This window comes from Pelobates fuscus, chromosome 5 (genome assembly GCF_036172605.1).
Source record: "Pelobates fuscus isolate aPelFus1 chromosome 5, aPelFus1.pri, whole genome shotgun sequence".
Taxonomy (NCBI): Eukaryota; Metazoa; Chordata; class Amphibia; order Anura; family Pelobatidae; genus Pelobates; species Pelobates fuscus.
Window position 1 is genome coordinate 265,808,405 of NC_086321.1, and position 19,055 is coordinate 265,827,459.

Consider the following 19,055-nt stretch of genomic DNA (forward strand, 5'->3'; position numbering starts at 1 on the left):
TCTCCAGGTAGGGAGGCTGGGTGGGACATTTAAATGTAATTTAGATTATTAATTACTGTGTGTGTATGTGTGTGGGCATGTGAGTGTGAGTGTGTATGTCAGTGTGTATGTGTGTCTGTGAGTTTGTGTGTGTCTGTCAGTGTGTGTGTGTGTGTGTGAGTGTGTGTGTGTGTGTCTGTCAGTGTGTGTGTGTGAGTGTGTGTGTGTGTCTGTCAGTGTGTGTGTGCATGTGAGTATGTGTCTGTCAGTGTGTGTGTGTGTGTTCGAGTATGTGTCTGTGAGTTTGTGTGTGTGTGTGTGTGTGTGAGTATGTATTTTTCTGTATGCCTGTCTGTATGTATGTATCTGTATGACGGTATGCCTCTGTATGTATGTATGTGTCTGTATGCCTGTATGTCTTGTACGTATGTTTCTGTATGTCTCTATGCATGTATGTAACTGGATGTATGTTTGTCTCTGAATGTCTGTATATATGTCTCTGTATGCATGTATGTAACTGTATGCCTTTATGTCTCTGTATGTACGTATGTGTGTGTCTGTGTGTCTCTGTATGCCTGTATGTCTTTGTATGCATGTTTCTGTATGTATGTATGTGTCTGTATGACGGTATGCCTCTGTATGTATGTATGTGTCTGTATGACGGTATGCCTCTGTATGTATGTATGTGTCTGTATGCCTGTCTATATGTATGTGTCTGTATGACGTTATGTCTCTGTATGCATGCATGTATCTGTATGTGTGTATGTCTTTGTATGCCTGTATGTATGTGTGTATGTGTCTGCATGCCTGTATGTCTCTGTATGTATGTTTCTTTATGCCTGTATGTCTGTATGTATGTGCCTGAATATCTTTGTATGTATGTTTCTGTATGCCTGTCTGTATGTATGTGTCTGTATGACGGTATGCCTCTGTATGCATGTATGTCTTTATATGCCTGCATGTCTCTGTATGCATGTATATCTCTGCTTGTATGTCTCTGACTGTATGTGTCTGTATGTCTCTGTATGATTATTTCTGTCTTTGTATGACCGTGTACCTGTATGACTTTGACTGTGTGACTGAAAAATGATGCCTGTGTGCCTGCGGCTTGGGAGGAAAGACACACAGGTGAAGATGCATTTTTTTTTTAATGAGGGTTGGGGGCGCCAAAATGCATCTTCGCCTGTGTAACTAAAAATCCTAGCACCGGCCCTGATCAATAGTGACAGAACACATTTGTAGAAATTATAAATTAAAACACATAAAACATCTACAGTCAACATTACTCTCCTATTACCAAGGTTTTCTTAAAATGGCAAGGTAATAGTTATTGTATGCTGATGAATGTCTGCTTAAAATAAAGCTGTTTTTGTTTATTTTGAAACCCTATGTGAGTGCTTACCTTAATGATGGAGAAATCATTTATCATTTTAAGTTATCTTTTCCATCTGTATATTGTTATAGCAATCATTTATTGAAGTGTGTTTTCACAGTACAGCGAATGAAAACTTGCAGCGGGAGGAGTACACAGGAAGATATTAAACATCTGCTATACTTATATATTTTTTCATAACTAAATATACTGGTAACTTTGACATGCAATTATTACATATGTATCATGAAGTTGTACATTAGCCTTAAACTGTCATATTTCTGCTGTCTTCAACAGACAGTGTGCTTCAGTAAATTATATATTATGAAATCATGTAATTACTTTTATTTGCCTTATATCTGAATAAATCTTCACAAACACTCACACATGCACACACACACACACATTTTTTGCAGCATATTGACATCTTCAGCCATGCTACATATATAGATAAAATTATAACGGAGGCCTCAGAAGAGAGTAGGTATCCTGGCTATATTTGTGGGAAGATATCAATTATGTGAAGCAGCTGCCAAAGGCTAAGTTTATCTATAATTTATCTATGATCTAAATACACATTTATCACCTTCAGTCTGCCTAGTTACCCAAATTGTAAATGCACCCATGCCTCTAATACTATCTCTGTACCTTGGAAAAATAACTTTAATCAACTGTGACACAACGTGAAGACAATAAAACTTCATAAAGGTAAAAAACTGGGAATTCTCTTTTGAAATTCAAATGTTGCAGTAAAAAATGAATTATAGGGAAGAATATAAAACAAAACTGAAAATATAAGCTGTGTCACTTTGGAGGTTTTCATAAAGACAGATTTTTATTAAAAAAAATCTCATATAGAGTACACTGGGATTTTAGTAAGATAAAGTAGCAACTGCTCTGCGCTATCTACAAGCTTATCTTTTAGGCAGAATGGCAAAAATAAAAAAAATTAAAAATCACATAGCAACAAGCATCTTTCTCTATTTCTTATATAAAACATAGTAAATAGTGTATGAGAAAATAAATGAAAGATCTTCCATAGACCCCTGAATTGGTCATGAAATAGACATAGGTCTTAGTTATTTTATCTGTCAGGTTCTGAACACAATGCTCATGCAGATAATGGAGGCACCATATAGTTTATATTAACCATAGGCTTAATATATTTCTCTTTAATCATCATTTTGGACACAGCCATGGGATGCACAGTCCCCATAAGTGAAAGTGCCAATTTAACAAACAGATCGTATGATGATGCTTACTTGTTGATGAAATTATAGCGTAAGAGTCTTAAATTAGAGGGGCAAAGTTTTAAAAATAATATCAGGAAGTATTACTTTACTGAGAGGGTAGTGGTTGCATGGAATAGCCTTCCAGCTGAAGTGGTAGAAGTTAACACAGTGAAGGAGTTTAAGCATGCGTGTGATAGGCGTAAGGCTATCCTAGCTATAAGATAAGGTCAGGGACTAATGAAAGTATTTAGAAAATTGGGCAGACAAGATGGGCCGAATGGTTCTTATCTGCCGTCACATTCTATGTTTCTACGTTTCTATGTTGCTTTAAAAATAAACCAATGTGACATTAACACTTGTATATATATATTATTGTTTTAATGCAGAATCCACTTCACCTACAGCTCAGTCTTGAAAATTCACTAACATCAAATGCTGAAGTAACCTTTCACATCTTGACCATGAACAGCTGGTATAATTATAGTTTGCTGGTTTGCCAAGAAGACTGGAATATAACAGATTTCCTAACGTTGACTCAGAATAATTCTAGATTTCACCTTGGATTAATTATAAACATCACTGTAAATGTTACTCTAAATAATTACATTATTAGCTACCTGCAACTGAACTTAGAAAGCATAAAAGATACCACAACCACAATTGTTATATTTGGATGTGACATGGAAGACACAAGAAGAATCTTTGAAATTGCTTCCCAATTTGGAATAGTGCTGCCAGAATTCCATTGGATTTTGGGAGATTCACAACATGTCGATGAGCTAAGAACCGAAGGATTACCATTGGGACTCATAGCTCATGGAAAAACCAGAGAGTCTTTCTTTGAACACTATGTACAGGATGCAATGGAACTTATTGCCAGAGCCGTTGCAACAGCTACAATGGACCAGCCAGAACTTGCACTAATTCCCAGCACGACAAACTGCATGAACCGAGACAATATGAATCTCACTTCTGGGCAGTATTTATCAAGGTATGACTTGGGATTTATTCATAATATTTTAATGTATGAGTAGGAAAGATTTATGTTGCAAAATACTCTATATTTGCATTTAAATTGAAATGCCTGTAGAAAAAAAAATGTTCGTAGACAGATAGCTACTTCAAGATAAATACATAATTGCCACATAAAGTTATATTAGGCTGCAGACTTGAAGATTTGTTTTGTTGCAAACTTCAAATCATATTCAAGTTTGGGTCGATCGGGTGACCATTCAAATTCCGAATCACACGAAATGCACAATGGCTGAGCATGTTTCTTGAGCATATTTGTTTGATTAGCAATTTTTTATTCCAACCGTGGGGCCGAAAAAAGAGTTGATTGATGGGAAAACAGATGAGAAGTGACCAATAGAGGGAATAAAGAAGGAGCAGAAAAAAAGTATATATTTATATTTTTAATAATTATATGAGGTTGTCATAAATGCATATTTTTCTAGATTTCACATAAATTTTTGCAATTCTTTTTTTTTTTTTTTTACTGTGAGTCATGCTTTTTCAAAACTGGAAGAACCTATTTATGATTTGGGATTGGACACAATCTGCAAAAGTTGACAGGAACATCAGAGTTACTAAATATTATTCCCTAGAAACCAAATAAATAAAATACATTATATATATTGTATTGTTTATTATATATATATATATATATATATATATATATATATATATATATTTATTTGTGTTCAAGAGAAAAGCTATTTTTGTAGAGGAAATATGAAAGTCGGTTGGGCTGTGCCAAAACCAGGTAGGCCTGTAAATAACAAGGCCAAAAAGAAATCAGTTGAGATGCAATAGAATTTATTTCAAGAATCTTTGCATAGCAAAATCGTGATACACTTGTCTTAGTTCAGAAACTGGTCTTGGTATGTACTACAATATGCACACAATGAGTTTTACAGTCTAATTTGTCTTGGTGTGCTAGAGTGCGAGGACATTGTGGTTATCAATTCGCTGTACACCTCGTATCTTGAGATAATTGACCGTATCTGAGATTTTGGTGACAGTGAATACGTTTTACAAAATGTCTGACTTGATGACTATACCTGTGCATTATTTGAATGGGTTAGTGTCTAAAAGATCTGAAAGAGAATGAAGGTTAGCTCCAGCTATGTGTTGTTGTTTGGTAGAACATGAGTGTTCTAATTTCTGTATGCCCTTCAGTATATTCTTAACTGGTTATGATGTCATGAACGTAATGTAGATAGCCGCAAGGGTCAGCGTGTGGTGTTGTACACCTATAAGATATAGTTTAATTGTATTATGAGAGATTTAAGGTTAATAAAGCAAAAAGCAATAATGGATTCTAACATAAAGACATCTAAAAAAATTATGATTCAGATGTGAATTTAACAAAGATACGAAAAGCCCTATCATAAGTCATTCTTGTATTGGTGGATAATGCTACACGAGCTAACATCCTGCTGTGAGACATCAGTGTGCCTAATCCATTACTAGATCCTGGGGTCTTCAAAGCTTGTCTTTAAAATATATATAATCTTTATTGAAAAGTTTCCCCTTCTTTTCTCCCCCCTTTTTTCTTTCTTTTTTTTTTTTTTACATACATTATTACAAACAGATACGAAAACATAAATTAAACATTCAACATTTACACATTAAGAATAAAATGACATAGGGTATGTATAAATATTGTTACAGTTCAGTCATAGTTTGGCAATTTTCATTCCGAAGAGGATGAAGTTAAATATATGTAATAAGTTCTAAGGGCCCTTTCCTTTTCTTTTCTCTTTCCTTCCTACTTCCTCTTCTCCCTTTTTCCCTCAATACCCCTTTACTCATTCCTCTTAGTTTTAAATCCCTTCCTTATATATTTCTGCATTGCCCTGAAACTCCCATCTACCCTAGTCTTATGTTAACAAAACCTAGACATAGGAAAAAAAAAAAAAAAAACACACTCTCGCCGAGGGTTGGTCCCGAGTCAATCTTAAGAACCCGAGAGGCAACACTCATCAATCATTCTATCTACTAATCAGGTTCCATATAACCACGGATATCCTGAAAGTGAATGCCCAGGGTTCACCCCCCAACCATAGTTCCATAGCATAAACATCCCAGTGTAAATTAAGACTCATTTCTTCTATCTAGTTTTATAATCCATTTCTGCCATTGTTCAATGCACGGATTAAAGTAGTGTTCTTGCCTTAATATCCCTATTTCCATTTTACAATTATTCAAGACCTGCTGTTTTATCGGCTCCCATATCGGGGAGTCTGGAATTTTCCAGAATCTTGCAAGAGTAGCTTTAGTTTCTATGAGAATATGGATTATTAATTCTTTTTTATCCTTTGGAATTGTAGGCCAGCCCAGATGTAATATCATAGAACTACAGGTATAATCAAGGTCTACCTCTATTGCTTCCCTGCAGAATTTCGCTACCTTTTGCCATAATGGAGATATAATCGGGCATGACCACCATATATGAACATAATCTGCTCTCAATGAGGCACATCGCCAGCAGGAATATTGAGATCCTGGATATATTTTTGTTAATTTAGCTGGGACGTAATGCCATCTATTGATAACTTTATAATGACTTTCCGTTAGATTTAGGCAGTGCGAGGCTTTCATTACTGCTTTATTGGCCTTAAGCCATTCATCTCTCGTAATTGTAATTTGTAAGTCTCTTTCCCATGCTTTTAGGGCTGGGAATTCAGGGATTGACTTATATTTACTAGAAATTTTTAAGCTTTTGGAAACTAAATTTTTGTTATGTCTGGTGTTTATCAAATTTAGGAAAGTTTGTAATTCCTCAGGAATCTCAGTTATTCTATGTCTCATTAGAAAATGTTTTATCCTTAAATACTCAAAACTTTCTCTATAGGAAAGCGAAAAAACTTGTTTAATCTCCTCAAAAGGTCTAATTTGTTGCTGTTGGAATAGCTGGTCTATTCTATTAATACCTTTGCTTAACCATGGATCTAGATTTAAATCCTCAATATTATTGGACAATACATGCAGGGGTAAATCTATAATAATTTTATCTTCAATTTTGAGTCTTTTTTTCCAAATTCTCCATTGACCCAGTAAATTAGCTAAAATTAAACCCATATCATCTCTCTCATATTTAACTATCCTCCAAAATAAAGTCGTCAAATCCGGAACTGCCGCTTTCCTAGCCTCAATTTTTTCCCATGATTCACCCCTAGAGCTCTCTTTCATAGAGGAAATAACATGCGCCAATGAACAAGCTTCATATATGTCCGTAATATCAGGGACTCCCATCCCTCCCAACTTAGGCTTTAAATTCAAATTTTTTTTATTAACCCTGGGTTTTTTCCCCAGCCATATAAATTTATCTAAAGCAGATTGAATCATCATAAGCCATGGTTTAGGCATTTTCAATGGTAACATACGGAATATATAACTCCATCTGGGGATCAAATAAGACTTTACAATGTTAATTCTACCTGTCCATGATATCTCTGCTATTCTCAAGTCCTTCAGTTGTTTATTAATTTGCATCATTAGAGGTAAAACATTGTATTCCAAAATCCTAAAAGGATTACTGGAAATCTTAATAACTAGATAGATAATACATTTTTTTGCCCATTCAAAACTATATTTCGCTTTAATATGTATTTTATCTTCCTTCTTTATATTTTTGGCAAGAATAGTTGTCTTATCTGCGTTTAACTTAAAGTTGGAATAGTGCCCAAATTCATAAATCACCCTTAACAGTTCATCTGTTGATATTATAGGGTCTGATACAGTGATTAGCACATCGTCTGCATAAAGTAAAGTTTTAAATTCCTCTTGGCCTATTGTTATTCCCTTTATTTTCTCATTAGACCTGATGTCACAAATCAAGGGTTCTATATATATCAAATATAGCAATGGGGACAGGGGACACCCCTGTCTTGTCCCATTTCTTATGTTAAACCACTCAGAAGTTATACCCCTGCCAATTGTTTTTGCCATTGGGGAGCTATACAAGGCCATAATAGCGCTCAGAATCCAGCCTTCAAAACCAAAAGCCTTCAATGCCTCCCAAAGGAAGTCCCATCTGACCCTGTCAAAGGCCTTCTCCGCGTCCAATGACAGGGCCAGCAATGGAATGCCTGATTCATGAACGTGTTCCAAAATGTCAATCACTGTCCTTACACTATTGTTTGATTGTCTATCCTTCATAAATCCAACCTGGTCTCCATGAATTATGGACGGGAGGACTCTTTGTAGTCTCTTTGCCAAAATACTTGCGTATATTTTTATATCAGAATTTAATAAGGATATAGGACGATAATTCCCTTCCAATTCCGTCGATTTATCTGGCTTTTGTATGGGAATTATATTGGCGTATAATAATTCGTTAGGCAAATCTTTTTCTAGAACTATACTATTAAAAAGATCTTCAAGGTGTATTACCAGTACGTCCTTAAACTGTTGGTAAAATATATTTGGAAAGCCGTCCGGCCCCGGAGTTTTATTTATTTTTTAAAGACTCAATTGCATTTGTTATTTCAATTTTTGAAAAGGGTTCATTAATAGAATTCAATTGTTCCCTTGATAATTTTTTTAGGGTTTTATTTTGAAAATATGTTTCTGGATTATAGGGGTGATCAGGTAAGTTATACAATTTTTGGTAAAATGAATTAAATGCTTTACCTATATTTTCAGGAGTTAATTGGATGCCATCATCTGTAATAATTTTTTGTATTAACTTATTTAATTTCGCACCTTTAACTCGGTTTGTGAGCATTTTATTTGCTCGGTTTCCTTTATAGTACCATTTTATTTTTAAATATTCGAGTTTTTTTGAGGTTTGTAAAAGTAGAATTTTATTGATTTTATTTTTTATTATTCCTATTTTCTCACTTATCTCTGTATTTGGGTTATTTTTGTTAAGATTTGTTAATTTATAAAGAGACACATATAGTTCTGTCAGGGAAGCTTCTTTTTGTTTTTTCTTAATTGTACCTAATTTAATAAAATGTCCCCTCAACACAGCCTTATATGTACACCAAACTATGGCGTCTGAAGTTCCTTTATTTTTATTCTCCTCGAAAAAACGGTTTGTTAATTCTTTTATGGTATCTATATCTTGGGCCTCCCTCAGGAGGGATTCATTAAGTCTCCAACTATTCCTAATTTTAATATCTGGTGAAATAGTGAAATCAAGTATTACTGGGTTATGATCTGACCAGGTTACTTCTTGAATCAAAACCTTTTTAGTCTTATATGAAACCTCTAAAGAACCCAGAAACAAATCTAATCTAGAGTAGGTACAATGTGCTTTCGAGAAGCATGTATAATCTTTTTCTGATGGGTGATTTATCCTCCAAAGATCTAATAATTCATACTTGTTTATCAAAGTTAAGAATTGCATTGAGGATTTCTTTCCCCTTTTATCTTGCATTACCCCTATCAATGAGTTCCTATCCAACGTTCCGTCCAGAATGCAATTGAAATCTCCTCCTATAATAATCTTACCCTTTTTAATTTTTTCTACTTTACTCAAAACCATTTGTATAAACTGAACTGGGTTAGTATTAGGAGCATAGATGTTTACAATAGTGAATTCTTCATCTTGTATTTTACATATAGCTAAGATGAATCTGCCATTTTTATCTATATCCTGGTATATAACTTGAATATCTAAATCATCTGTTGCTAATAAAGCTACTCCACATTTCTTTTTATCCTCCAATGAAGAGCAAAGTTGGATTTTAAATTTTTTTGGGATAAAACGTTTTATATCTTTCTTTAACCAGTGAGTTTCTTGGAGTAATATAACTTTTGCACCTTCCTCTTTAATATATTGGAACACCATGGCTCTTTTAGTTGGGTTATTCAGACCCTGTACATTCACCGTCAAAAACTTAACCATAGTCTAAGCATTTAAGACTCGGGACCATACCCCCCGGCGGGGAAAGAAAAGAGAAAAAAAAGGAAGGGGAAGAAAACACGTAACAATTACATTCATATGACCTCATGTAAATCAAACATGAGTCCAAACATACCCACATTCTTGGTAAAAAGTTCCGTCTCCACTCCCACTTAGTGGAAGACAGAAAATGCGTCCCAAAACCCTGGGAATACATCCAAAACTCCACAAAAATATGGAGTTAATTGGGGGAGCATGAGGAAAGCCCTCCCCAAGAGTGCTGCGGGAGTCCATATAATCCCAACAGGAAGAAGAAGGGAAGAGAGGGGGGGAAAGAAAGAAAAAATAAAAAAAATAAAAAAATAAAAAAAATAAAAAAAAGGGAAAAAAATGAGAAAATTTCATATTTACATTTTCTTGGATCTCACTAACCTATGTAATTATTTCAATTTCTTGTATATCAGCTTTACATTAATAAAGTCAATCCCTATAATCAATAAGCCATATCGTGCGGACCATTATAAACAATTTAGCTATTAAATATCCCCAATATAAGAAAGAAAAGAAAAAAAAAATACCCTTTTCTATATACATATCATAGTCCCCACTGTGAAAGCTACTTCCAATATAACTATTTCAATTTCTTATGTTACACATTGTGTTAATTCTAGCAATCCTTATGATCTAAGAATTATTCTATACCAAAAACATATCATGTAATCCATTATAATCCATTTTACTATTCAAATTACACCAAGAAGTGTCATTATATATGTATTATCCTAATCCCCTCTAGCCAGAGGTGCCTTTAAATGTGGTTATTTCAATTTCTTATATAACAGTTTTATATTACTAGAATCTATCTTTGCAATCTAAAATGTTGTCTATACCATATCGTGTGAACCATATAGCTAATTTAACCATTAGATTTACACCCAAAAATACACTAAGAAAAATACAAAGAAAAAAAAAAAGGCACACTTATATATACATTCTCCTAATCTCCACTAATGAAGACAATTTGTAGTGTAATTAGTTCTATTGCTCTCATAATAACTTTATATTAGTGATTTCAATACTTATACTTTATAGATTATTTTAAACCAGTGTTCTATCATGCGAACCATTCTTATAGTTTAACCATTCATATTACACCAAAAAGTGTCATTATCTATACGTGATCTCATTCTCCTCTGGGAGGAGACGCCACCAAGTGTGGTCACCTCAATCTCACACGTGCCATCCCCATGCCAACGAAGTCAGCCGGGATGATCCAAAGTTTCTCCCCTTCCCCCCATACAACGTCACAAAATCCATACACCTGGCTTTACCATTAACATAAAAAAAAGTGTAATTTATATATGCATTAACCTGTTCCCCTGTAACATGAGAAGTTTATAGTATAGATATTGCAATTTCCTATGTACCACCTATTATAAGGAGCATCTTTATAAGCTGTGAGTTAAGCCGGCCAATGCCGTGCCAGCCATTTACAGTATAGTATATTTAGTTATTGTAATTACATCAGGAAAAACAAACACAAAAAAAATAAAATAAAAAAAAAATAAAAATTATTCAACCCTTAATCGGCCCGCTGGAATGGCCAGTCTTATCAATTAAATTTACATATGGACCTCCTGTAGCCATTTCCTGGCTAGATCTGAGTTGGCAAACACCAGAGTTTTTGCTTCATATATGATGATTAGTTTTGCTGGAAAAGCCCAAAAGTGTTTAACATTATTTTTCCTTAATGTCTCCAGAACCGAAGCGAATAATCGCCTTTTCTTCCTCGTTTCGTATGATAAATCTGGAAGAACTTTTATACTCGCATATTCTTCTTTTTTACTGCCTTGCTTTGAGGCTTTTCTTATTTCTTCTCTAAATAGGTATGAGTTACAGCAGACCATAATATCTCTGGGAGCTTCCATTTTGAGATTTTTAGGTTTTGGAATTCTGTGGTATCTCTCTAGAAATTTATAATTATCATCCTTCTGGATACCTAACTCCAAAAAATATGAATCCAGGAATGCTTTTATTTTTTCCTGTGTGATACTTTCCGGGATGTTCCTTAATCTCAAGTTATTTTGTCTTGATCTGTCTTCAAGATCATTTATCTTTAATTGTAGCTGTTGGATTTTCTGGTTTATTTCTCCCTGTTGCTGCTGTTGATCTTTAATTAGTGAGTCAATTAGATCCATTTTTCTTTCGACTTGGTTAATCCTCAGGCCTATCTCTTTAATTTCCTTTTTTAACTCCTCATTATTACTGAGAATTTCTTGTTTTATTGCTAGAAGTTGCTGGTCTAGACAGTTTTTTAAGAATTCTGGCGTGAAATGTGCATTTACCATTCTGATTGAAGCTCTTCCCCCCCCCCTCTCCCCCCCCCCCCATTCAAAAACAATGTTACCCTGGGTAGAATGCACAACCTTTATTATGGCAGAAAAAGGCCATAGTTATGAGTTCTTCAAGATATACATAAAAATTGTTAATTCGGGAGAGTGATCAAAGAGAGAGAGGGAAAAGAAAGAAAGAAAGAAAGAAAGAAAGAAAGAAAGAAAGAAAGAAAGAAAGAAAGAAAGAAAGAAAGAAAACACCCGAATGCATAAAAAATAATTCTGGTTGAGATCAGTAATTTTCCCAAGTATAGCATCATAAAATAAGCAAAATTAGACACTTTCCTTTCCCCTCCCCTATTCCCCAGAAATAGCATAATTGCCATTAAAAATCACATTGTACCAGTAAAGCATACAAATAACTGAAGGGTTACTAAAAGATAATATAATTTTGAGCAACATCATTAGTAGAATTTATCATATGACACTAACAATTGCATTTTATGAAACATTTTATATATTTTAAAACATATAACATATAACCTTTCAAAAGGCTACTATACTCAAAGGCCTATTTTACTAAACTCCAAATTGCAGCCAATTGCAATCCAAATTGTAAAATCCATTCTAGAATAGCTCATTTGGAAAATTTCTCTGACTCAGCTGTAATGACAGCTTGACTATTTTTATTATTATTTTTTACAATCTTTATTTTGATTTTAGGGATACAAATAAGAATATGTAGAAAAGTAGAGAATGTAGTCATAATAAATCAAGAGACAATGGTTGGGAACATAATTTCACAAATATGGCACCAGCACTCATGTAAGTTGAATTAACTCTGACATATGGGGGGGATCATAAGGTCATTTCCATCACCTTCCATTTCAGTGCCCAAAACCAGAGTATCTTAGGCTTGGGGTATTCATAGGCTAAATGCATGAACAATGGAGATTGCTCATTGTGATAAATAGGATAGTCAGGTCCTCAAAGTTTCTAAGTATGTCTCTATTCTATCCTCCTGGAAACACACAGTCTGCTCCTCAATGATCCTAATTTCTTCCATCTGCTGTTGCCAACTGCGAAGGGTATGGGTCTCAAGGGTTGCATATATAGAACAGGGACCATTGTCCTAGTCATGTTCAGGAAATATTTGGAGAAAATATTTTAATACTTGGATATGGAAGTTTGGCATGTTTCAATAACATGTGGAAAGTCATCACTTCATCTGCCAAAGGGTTCATGATCTCATTAACGCTCTTCAAAAAAGGGTGGAATACCAGGAAGACCCAATGAAGTCTGTTAAGGTGTGTTATACCTGCATGAGGATCTTATAGTTGGTCACTTGATATTTAGAGTATATTGAACTCGGATGTGTCAGTATAAAAAATGTAATCCACTGTTGGAACTTGGCTATTTTAGCCCTAATTTTGTCATTCAAATCTCATTAAGTTACAATACAGGGTTTTGTGATTTAATCCTGTAAAAATAATTTGATTTAGATGAAAATGTGTGTTCCTGTGTTGAAAACTGGCTTAAAGACAGAATGCTGAGAAAAGGCGCTAATAGACATTTTTCAAATTGGACACAAGTGGTAAGTGGAGTCCTTCAGGGATCTATTCTAGGGCCACTTCAGGTATTCATAGAAAAAAAAAATCTATCTAAATCTAATCTAAAAGTATACACTTTTCTGTTGACAAAAGCATGTTTCGATACCACAAAAGGCACCAGCAGTTGAGAGCATGTGTTTGTTCAATATTTTTCCATGAATCAGTGATAATTTTACTAAATTATTTGCTATTACTTTGAAGTCTCCATTTTTGTATGAATTCTTGGACTAGATTGAAAGCTTTTTCCTGCAGGTACCATGGAAACATCTAACAGGATCATTGAGTACCACAATGTTTAAACAATGTTGTTCCCATTTAATGATAATTGACAAGTTTTTTTTAGTGTGGAGATGTTTCTTGAATGCTGTAAGCCAATTCTCTTTAACCCCTTAGTGACCAGACTGCTTTTCAATTTTCTTACTGTTTGGGACCAGGGCTGTTTTTACATTTCTGCAGTGTTTGTGTTTAGCTGTAAGTTTCCTCTTACACATTTACTGCACCCACACATATCATATACCGTTTTTCTCGCTATTAAATGGTCTTTTTAAAGATACCAATTTACTATAAAAAACACACTTTTTCGAACTGTGACCCCCAAAATCTGTTACGCATCTACAAATAGTTTCTAAATTTTGTCCCGAGTTTAGAAATACGCAATGTTAATATGTTCTTTTTTTACAAGTTATAGGGCAATAAGTACAAGTAGACTTTTTGCTATTTCCAAACCATTTTTTTTCAAAATGAACACACGTTACATTGTAACACTGATATCTGTCAGTATTCCCCGAATAACCCTTCACATGTATATTTTTTTTTTAAATAAGACAACCTAAGGTATTAAACTTGGGGTATTTTGACTCTTTTCATGCTCTTTTCATGCAACCATTGTACCACCAATCTATGCCAAATAAAAGATTTTATTAAGAAATGTTGATTTTTTTTGACACACATAGCAATTTAAGAATACATGTACTGAGAACTTTAAGGGTTACTGCTAAAGAACACCCCAATATGTGTTCAGCAACATCTCCTAAGTACAGTGATACCCCCCATGTATAAGTGTGTTGGGTTCTCTGGGGGCTAAAATACCTTATTTGGAGGGTGCGCATTTCAGTTTTCCAACTTGGAATTTTCACAGCTGGTCATCATGCACCCATGTCCTATTTGGGACATTTTTGAAGCTGGCCAATGTAATTTACCCCCATTAAACCATATATTTTTGAAAAGTAGACACACTAGGGTACTCCTGCATCTTAGCATGCCGCCTACCGTCGCAGAGACAGTACCCTCAGAGGCCGAATGCGGGACCCCGTGCATCCTCACTCCTCCAAGCAGGGCAACACACCGCCCCACAGGGATATTAGTGACCCGTAACTACCGCTGCACTGGGGGGCCCGCCGGCACATAAAGAGGCTGAACTTGATCGTCCACATTGCCGCTGTCAGAGAGATTTTCACATGCAGATCGGGCACAGCTGAGGTCTCGCCCAGCATTACAGCCTGTGCGCCCTGATACCACACACCAGCGGCTGCGGAGAGGAGACATATCCCGACCATCCGAAGAGGGACTTGTTATAAATGAAAGACTTACCTTTTGCCACCTTTCCCTCAGGAACTCTGTACCATCAAGGCCTGAGATATGATGCCTGGTGCTATACCCCATCACTAAGCCTGCCTATGGACCACGCCATAATTAACACCCAGCTTGTAGATCTCACCAGCTTGTCTCTAACTGACTGTCACTTATTGAAATCACAAATGCATGTTTAAACGCTGTTTTAACCCGATAAATGACAAATGCAGGATATGAATAGGCACACTTGATTTATCTAGGTTACACGACTTAACTAGAGACAGACACACTAATCGACTCATGGCCCACCTGTTCCTTTACTTTAAGACTAGACTGGTCGGACCGCCTGCCATTGCTCACTATCACGTGGAACATACACGCCATACTAGAGCACAGTTAAGCGAGTAAAGTAAGACTACACTTAGGGCCCAAGGTTAAAGCGACGACATTCAACACATCTATTAACCTTAAGCTACTGTAACTAAACGACTGAAATATTCATTACTGCTGGCCAGCTTGAACCCAGCTAGATTTTGTTATTATTATGTCATGCTTTGTTTACTTTTTGTACAATAGTCTACTTAGAAAGACATTACTGACGGAATAGCATGTTCATAACAAATTTAAAAAATGTGCAGAAACCCTCATGCCATAAATGTGAAACCACTGTGTTTATGTCTTTAAAAATGCTGTCGTGGCACTGATAAATGCTATGTTATTCCTTGCACAAAGAAAATAAAGAATTAAAAAAAAAAAAAAATGGGATATGTCCAGTCTTTTGTAGTAGCCACTTAGCCACAAACGCTTGCCAAAATTAGTGTTTTTATTTTTGTTTGCATTTTTTTTTTACATAAAAACTGCACTTTTACTGGTGATATCATTGTAGTGATAAGTTTTACTTTTTAAAACACTTACACTTGTGTTCAGCAAAGCCTCCAGAGTATAACAATACCCCATGTAAAGGTTTTGTGGTGTTTTGGAAAGTTATGGGGTTAAATATAGGGCTTGCCAATAAACTCTCTCGACTGTCTGCCTGGGTTATCAGGCAGGTCCCTCAAATTATAATTAATAAAATCAAATGATTATGTAGTTAATAGTTAAATATATGTAGAATGTTTGTGTGTGTGTGTGCCTGTGTGTGTGTGTTTATATATGTATACACATAATTTTTTTGGTATATACTTTATACTTTACAAGTAACGCCGAGCCTCCATAGCAAGCCAGTAACCAACCTCATGCTGATGAGTTGCATTAACAACAAAACAGCTGTCCATGAGTGGTTCACTGGCTTTGCTCCTCTTCCTGAGTTGTGTTTCAAAGCTGTTGTATACAGCAAACACATACTCCAAGGAATCCATGTATAAAGTGTAATTGAGGCAAAAATGTGGTTCTTTGTTGAGCTCATTTGCATACGTCTACCCAGAATCCCTAGCAGTAGTGAGAGCACTGTTAAAGTGAGATTTCTCTGGGAAAAGCAAGTATTATGGCTTGACTGGTGTGTGTATTTGTGTTTAGCAATGCATTAACTACCCACTTACTTCAGGTGGAAGGGGTTTTCATCCACACTTTATTCCCCACCATAACTCTGTTGGTATGTACTTTACAAGTAATGCAAAGCCTCCAAAGCAAGCCAGTAACCAACCTCATGCTGATGAGTTGCATTAACAACGAAACAGCTGTCCATGAGTGGTTCACTGGCTTTGCTCCTCTTCCTGAGTTATGTTTCAAAACTGCTGTATACAGCAAACACATACTCCAAGGAATCCATGTATAAAGTGTAATTGAGGCAAAAATGTGGTTCTTTGTTGAGCTCATTTGCATATGTCTACCCAGAATCCCTTGCAGTAGTGAGAGCACTGTTAAAGTGAGATTTATGTGTGAAAAGAAAGTCTTATGGCTTGACTGGTGTGTGTATTTGTGTTTAGCAATGTATTAACTATCCACTCACATGGCCCTGGAGGGCAGGATGGCTGGAGCTGCTTCAGGGGGACTGCTGGCCCCTCTCCCCCCCCCCCCCCCGACCGTGATCATCGCGGATTGCCGGTCCAGGTAGGTCCAGGGCTCCTATTTGACGCGGACGATGTATTTATAACATCATTCTAAATGTATTTTGATTTAAATATATATGTATATTAATATAAAAATAGTTAGAACAAATTTAAACCAGTATATATATTTGTTTACATTTAATTACATTTTTATTATATATTTTTTAAATTTATTTATTGATTATTTTTATATAGTATTATGTTATTATATATATTATTATATATATATATATATATATATATATATATATATAGAAAGGTTGAAAATGATAGCACTCCCAGGACTCCAATGTAAGATTTAACTTTTAATAATTAGTAAAATAAAATGATCGACGTTTCAGTCTGCTATTTACAGACTTTCATCAGGACTAATACATGCAAGACTGGTACACACATATATACAGAAGTAAAAACAAGCAATTAACTTACCCACCACCGGAATGCACTCCCACTCCCTGTCTGTCCGGTCCGAAAAACGCGCGGGTTCCGCCGTCGGTCACGTGTGCGTACGTGACGTCATCACGTGGCGTCGGCGTCATTACCGCGTCACGTGATCGGCCGGAATGCGACCAAAGTGTCCATAGCAACTAAAATAAACATAAACACAGCTCGAGGGACATTTACATAATATGTATATTGGGTATAACCCAAACAGTCTGCCCAATCTAATTCATTATCAAATATGTGATACACATATAGCCCTTGATAGAATATATACATAAAGTACCAAGTATAAAGGCAGAGAAGGCTTATCAATAAATTTAACGACCAAGCAAAACAGGCATATAAATCAAACCAGAGAGGAACTGGAAGCCAAGAAAAATAAAATAAAAATACATAATAATAATGATAACATGCATGAGCTCAAGAAGAATGTGTCACATGCACTCAATCTAAGCATTGCAGGGTAGTTAATGACACTGGCTGTCATAAATCAAACACCTATGTGTCTATATCCTAAATATATTACAACACATTAATAAAAGAAAGAGCCACTTCAAAGCTAGGGATATACACCAAGTGGAAATTAGAGCAAGTAAAGTATTGTATCGTGGGAGAATACCTATCCCCCTGGGTGGGCAACACTACCCATACTTTAAACTCGCCATGAAGCAGAATAAACTTAGGACTGGATAAAATAGCTCCTAGGATTGAGCACCTAAAGAATGCATGGAATTGTTCCATGTGGATATAAAGTGTATGGTTCCAAATAGGAATACTATTCCAGAGCAGGGAGGATGTCAGTCCCCTAGTTCAAAATATATACAACACAATAATCTGTACAAGAGTACCAGGAGAACGAGCAGTACCCAAGTTAGCAGGGAAGCTAGGGTGTATGCCTATCCCCAAGGGTGGGCATCACTTCCCCCATTCTGCCTCCGCAGGGTACTTAGGTGCACAAATGAGTAAAGAAAAATAGGTACCATACAAATATACCCAACAACATAACCAACTGCTAATCTAAAGACACAGCCCTAGTAGACCACAACACTAAGGTATCATAATGACCTCAGATAGTACACAACGGTGTAACGGGCCTTACAGGAGACCTCTGCACCACGACACGCTGAGCCATAGAGATGGTACCTAGACCCATTGGATGGGTACCAAACTCCCACCACAGCTAGTGTCAGAGTGAGCATATCACAGAAAAGCAGACAGTGAATACTTCTCATTCAAGCCATTGGGGTGGACAGTTTGTAATGTCCTGATCCAGTATAACTCCCTCTGTAAGAGCATCTTTTTACGTACTCTTTCTCTCAAGGGTAGATCGGTCTTTCCGATGTAAGTTAGCCCGCACGGACATACTAATTTGTAGACCACAAAGTCACTCGTGCACGTTAGACGATGTTGTATTCGATAACTAGTGCCTGTGTGTGGATGGGTGAAAGTTTTACCTGGGATCATGTGTCCACAGGTCACGCAACCAAGGCAACGATAACAACCCAGGTTCTGCGCCGTTTTATCCTTCAGGTAACAGTGTGTAGGGTCCGTCTTTACTAGTAGATCCTTCAGGTTTTTATTTCTTTTGTAACAGATCATTGGTGGT

The 19,055-nt window shown here is 35.8% G+C and overlaps 1 protein-coding gene across 1 annotated transcript in view; it reads left to right on the top strand.

The window, feature by feature from the left end:
• The window catches only part of GRIN3A (glutamate ionotropic receptor NMDA type subunit 3A), a 380,703-nt gene that overhangs the window by 156,939 nt on the left and 204,709 nt on the right, over nt 1-19,055 (top strand). The window contains exon 2 of the mRNA XM_063455270.1: nt 2,970-3,574. Within this exon, the coding sequence (XP_063311340.1) occupies nt 2,970-3,574 (605 nt within the window). The remainder of the gene's footprint in view (nt 1-2,969; nt 3,575-19,055) is intronic.